Source organism: Cherax quadricarinatus, chromosome 1 (assembly GCF_038502225.1).
Source record: "Cherax quadricarinatus isolate ZL_2023a chromosome 1, ASM3850222v1, whole genome shotgun sequence".
NCBI classification, from domain to species: Eukaryota; Metazoa; Arthropoda; class Malacostraca; order Decapoda; family Parastacidae; genus Cherax; species Cherax quadricarinatus.
Window position 1 is genome coordinate 100,187,080 of NC_091292.1, and position 5,918 is coordinate 100,192,997.

Below are 5,918 nucleotides of genomic sequence, written 5' to 3' on the forward strand. Positions count from 1 at the left end.
TTTCCTAGCTGCTTCCTCTACGATGTTTACAGTTATTCCTGTTATTTTCCTCGTACTTTTGTGAGGGGTCTCCTGTTGTTTGGTGGTGGGTTGTAGAGCTAATTGCTACTATTACTTCTCTTTTCCTTTCCCCAACTTATAAAGGATTCCATATATTTCCACTACATTATTTCTTTCTCACCCCTCTGAGATCGAATTTCAGCTGAGACTAGAAAAGCTACTTCTTACCCGTGTGTGTGTGTGTGTGTGTGTGTGTGTGTGTGTGTGTGTGTGTGTCTCAGGGGCAGGGCGTGTTGTGTGTGTGGTTGTGTCAGCATTAAAGAGTAATATTACTATATTTCTTTCGTTGCGGAGACAAAACAACTGCACTTGGTATCCCGTTTTCGTTATTATTACTGGTACTTGAAGCGTCCCTTTCTCCCACTGAGGTGGCCAGGGGCAGCACTGGTGAGACCACTAGCAAATTTGTCGACCCATGTACGGGAATCAAGGCTGGGTCATTTCGGTTTTGCGCCGACTGCAGTGAGGCGCATGTCATCCTGTGTGTATGCGTGTGTGTGTGGGTGCGTTGGCTAGAGAGGGTGTGTCGCCGCTCCTGTTCTCACCGCACTCAGTAATCTGAAGTTTCCTTCTTTGCAGGTGCGACCGCTGCAGGCAGCCTGAGGGCCTTCCACCACGCCAGTGTCTGTCTCTCTGGATGTACTTGCTGAGGCTCATCTGCTTCACATCCTCGGGTGTCTTCGTCTTATCCACGGCCTCCCACGTCGCATCTACTGCCTTCCACGTCGCATCTACTGCCTTCCACGTCGCACCTTCTGCTTTCTATGTTTCATCCCCTGCATCCTACATCACATTTCTAACCCTTTTACATCATATCTCAGATTTATGTTATTTATTTTTCAAATTCATCATTTGTTTGTTTTATACATATGTTCCTCTTTATGTTAGATCCTCTGCAACAGCTGAATACATCATTTCTTCTTTCTATAACATTTTCACCCAGTTGACGTTACATCGTTGTGGCATTACATCCTTTTCCTTCATTGACGCCACGTCACCGGCCATCTGGCACCAGCAGTGCCATTCTTGACGTTACCATTGAGAGTCGACACTATGTCGTGCCCTCAGGCCGCAGAGTTGCCGTCGCTACACGTGGCAGCACGTCCAGTGCCCACCAAGCCTGCAAGACTCTTGTGTCCAGACGCCTCCCGCACGCGCCGCCCACATAACTCTCTCCTCGACTCACCGAAAATGGGAGTCACGTGTCCCGATCTCCTACCCATTCAAAACATGGGTGATCACGGGAGGCATGAGGGGCCCACGCCTGCCTCAGATATCCCTTTTGATCTTTCCAAAGCAGGCCAGGAGTCGAGTATGGCGTCGGCCTCGCGCCCCCTCGACCTTAACGATTCCGACCAGCCACTCGATCTTAGAGTCGACTTTAAGAAACGACGGACCGTAGAGGACGAGAACATGAACCTGGTGTCGAGTCCTGGTAGGAGTTCCCCTCGTGAGGTCCCAGGACTCTGGGTGACGCTACCACAGGACTCTCCCGTACCACCCCTACCTTCCCCGTCATCATCAGCGCCTCCTGCATCTCCAACGTCCTCAGAGAGAATCATAAGACGGGTGGCCGACTGCTCGGGTCTAACCTACCCAGTGCCACACAATCTGGCACCCAGTGCGCCGGTGCCACTGCTGTATCCTCGACCCATTCCTCCTTCGCATCTCCTCTATGCCACCGCCAATAAAGATCTTCCATATTCACCCCTGGCTTCGCAGCCGGGGCTGACTCCTCCTCATTACTCCCTCCTCCCTCTCTCAGGGCGCAGTTATCCCTACTCCCTGATGAGGGGATACCCGTCCCTCAGCTGCCCTCCCCGACACCCGACACTCTACGAGGCTCTCAGCGAGCGCCGCCCCACAGATAACTCTACTGCAGGAGCGCTGGGACACAGCCTTAAGCCCCGGGAGCGGTACTCTTGTAAGTTCTGCGGCAAAGTGTTCCCGCGGTCGGCTAACCTGACGCGGCACCTGCGGACTCACACTGGAGAGCAGCCTTACAAGTGCAAGTTCTGCGAGCGTTCCTTCAGCATCTCGTCCAATCTTCAGCGTCACGTGAGAAATATCCACAACAAGGAGAAGCCATACAAGTGTCGCCTGTGTGAGCGAGCCTTCGGTCAGCAGACCAACCTCGACCGTCACATGAAGAAGCACGAGTCTGACGGACCCACCATCCTGGACGGTGGTCATCGGCGGCTCCTCCTGCCGAAACCGTCGCAGGAGAGCTGGAGGGGGCCAGCCCCTCCGCCCCTCACCCCCCTATCCTCACACGCAGCCTTTACTCACTCCCTCACCAACTCTCTCAGCCAATCACTCACTAACTCCTTCACCCAATCACTCACACAGTCCTTAACCCAATCACTCCACGGCCCCTTTACTCATTCAACCTTCACTGCCGACACTCACGCCTCTTCTCCTGTACACTCACCGATTCCCAACCCTCAAGAAGAGGAAGAGGAAGACATTGACGTGGAGAACGAAGACGAAGAGGAGGAGGAAGAGAGGGAAGGAGAAGCGACTAACGATGACAGACGTGTGTCATGCGAGGTTACCATCACTCCAGCGCCCATCACAACTGAAGCATCCAATTCTCCTGCCTCCGGCGAGAACATGGTACAGGTGTGACCAGATGTGAGCACCAGGTGTGAGCACCAAGTGTCACCAGGCGCTGCCTCTCCGTCCTATCACTGAAAAAGACAACCTGCGGGTGAAGAGACATCCATAGTTAGCTAACGTCTTCTTACCGGCAAAAAAAAAAAAAGAGTACAAGTGGATGTAGATTACTCACTGTTACAAAGACGTAACTAAAATCTTGCAACGGGAATCTTGCAACGGGAGACCTACAATGGGAGTCTTAAAATGGGAGGCTTGCAAAAGGAGTCTTTCCTGTCATACAAACCAACGGCGACCCGTTGCAGGAGTAACAGAAGCTTGTTCAACCAAAGCTGAACCGACATCTGTACAGGTGTCCTTTAAGAGAGTTATAACCTAGCAGAGTACAAGTGTTTGACCTTTTTCTTTCCTTTTTATTGTGCACTAAAATATTATAGATGCAATGAACGCTAATGTATTGTCTTGCTTCCGTGTGGTACAAATTCAAAATATTTTTTTGAGAGCATTTGCACGTTAGAAATTTATTCAAGCTTCTATTGAAGTGAAAGACTGAAGCGGGTGTTGCAGCTCCTGTGTGTCGTTACTGCCAGTCCTACGTGTTAGGACTGGGCAAGTGTCAGGAAAAAGGTCTGAAAGCTTACAGGATGCAATATTTCCGTGCTCTGTGCTCTCTCGAGGCTAAAGTGAGAGGATGGATGGGGATTTCCCCTTATCCTCGTGTTACTAGACGTGCAAATTTCTTGGTTTTCTGGCGTCAGAGGGGAAGAGGAGATCACTGAAAGGGGTCATTGAAAGAGGGAAGAAAGAGGTGAAGGATCTCATTCAAACAGTGAAGTGATTGAAAGAGTGAAGGGGGTCATTGTAACTGTGAATATTATTGTATTTGCGAAGGATATTATCGTCATGAGGAGGTCATTATAAGTGTGAGGGTCATATAAGTGTAAAGGAAGCCATTGTAAGCACACACAGTATTATGTAAGTGCACAGCTGAGAACTAGCAGTGTTTTTTTATGTTATACAACTGCTGAAACCTGTGTTGCGTTAAACAAGTGTCACAGATGTGTTAAAACAGTGATGGGGAACTGAGAAGGAAGAGACCCAGGGAACTCTGTCTCGTAAACAAGTGCTTGTTATTCCCACCTGAGACAAATCCTTAACGCAGATGTATGAGTCTGTATTTACCATTCCAGTTCCTAATGCGCTTCGCTGTAAAAGCGTTAACGGCAGTGTTTATTTTGGAAATGGCTCTGCAGCGTTGCAGGAAAGCACTCCGCTGAACCGTAACTCCATGCAAATTATTGCACACCAGTAAAATGCAATAAACGTGGATGAAAATAGCCATGGCTGACCTGACCTATTGCAAATTGCCTGACGATGCAAGGTGAGAGAGTTGCAACCAGAGTGTTGCGTTACCCCGTGACAAAGTGAAACAAAACGCAGTGTTTGTGTGAAAACACAAGAGTGTTGCAGTTGAGTTGATGTCAAACAAAACGTGCAGTGCTGTCTTTGACCATATTTTGATGATTTTGATCATATTTTGATGACTTTGACAAAAATTGGGGTGTTCCTTCTGTGAATTTTATATGAGTTATTGTGTGTGTGTGTATATATATATATATATATATATATATATATATATATATATATATATATATATATATATATATATATATATATATATATATATATATATATATATATATATATATATATATATATATATATATATATATATATATATATATATATATATATATATATATATATATATATATATATATATATATATATATATATATATATGTATATAAATACATATATATATATATATATATAAATATATAAATACATATATATATATATATATATAGATATATAAATACATATATATATATATATATATACATATATAAATACATATATATATATATATATATATATATATACATATATATATATAATGCATGTAAAGTAATTCATTCAAATGCAATACTTCGAAATTTGCTCGATCTCCGCAGATGCGAGAGAGGTTTGCGATTACGCACTCACTTTGTGAATAAATTTGCGGGTGTGGCCGATCGTGGAGCGTTGCGCGCGCCGCCTCGCTCCTGGAAAAACTCTAGAGGCCAATTTCGTAGTTAATACTTTCCGTGTTCTATGGTCTGCTGTTCCGTGATCCATGGTCAGCTGTTCCGTGATCCATGGTCAGCTGTTCCGTGTTTCATGGTCAGCTGTTCCGTGTTCCATGGTCAACCGTTCTGTTTTTCGGAGCCAAGGAACCTTACGAAGTAGCAACTACGTAGCAACAAGAGGCTACCTTACTACTATGAGTGTGTGTGTGTGTGTGTGTGTGTGTGTGTGTGTGTGTGTGTGTGTGTGTGTGTGTGTGTGTGTGTGTGTGTGCGTTTTACAAGCTGAACACGTATTTAACATGTTAGATAAGTGTTTTAGTGATTGGACATGTATAATACAGGTAGGACAAGTGTTTCATAGAATATAAAGGTGTTTTACAGGCTGGACATGTGTTGCACAGATTGGACAAGTGGAAAGGTGATTGGAAATCAGAAAAGAGCCTTCAGAGGGCTCCTTAGAGGCAAAGAAGGTAGGCAGTAGGTCGTCCCAGTTGTGTTTTACCTGCTGGCCCGTGTTTCATAAGACCTTCGGCTGTGAGTCAGTCATCTGAAGGCGTCACGTATTCGAATCCAATTTTGTGGAGTCGCAGCTTGTGGTTAGACGATCTGACTCCACAAAATGGTGGGTGAACGTGCGTCTCCTTGACAACAAGTAGGACGCAACGGGCGATGATTCAGAAGCGGAAAACAACTTCTCTTAAAAATATTGTCTTTCACGATACTAATGGTGGCTCGCGTGGGAGCAGTGACAGCCATCATCTTTTTCATGATATTAATTCCTTATTGTTTTACTTTTTTTTGGATTCTTCTTTGTTTTTGGTTCCCAGGGGATGATTTCAGTCGTTTGTGCGTGTGTGTGTGTGTGAGAGAGAGAGAGAGAGAGAGAGAGAGAGAGAGAGAGTTTATTTCTCGTAAACGTATGTTCTTCACCTTAGTTCCAAAAATACTGCCCCCTCACTGGTGTTATTCCCAAATCAGTCAAGTTTCAAACCACGCTCATAGCCAAAAAAAAAAACTATAAAAATGCTGGACGGCTATATATAGACACGAGGAATGACATCGGTGAACTGTTGGTGTGTGTTGCGTAGCTGCACACGAGAGAGAGAGATG

General features: G+C 45.4%; 1 protein-coding gene across 1 annotated transcript; it reads left to right on the forward strand.

Annotated features, from left to right (window-relative positions):
• The first annotated feature begins 943 nt into the window (after positions 1–943).
• On the forward strand, positions 944–4,240 carry LOC128690638 (histone-lysine N-methyltransferase PRDM16-like). Its single transcript, XM_053779375.2, has one exon. It carries the CDS (start codon positions 1,114–1,116, stop codon positions 2,686–2,688), a length of 1,575 nt encoding a protein of 524 aa, XP_053635350.1. The 5' UTR covers positions 944–1,113; the 3' UTR covers positions 2,689–4,240.
• The last annotated feature ends 1,678 nt before the right edge of the window (positions 4,241–5,918 follow it).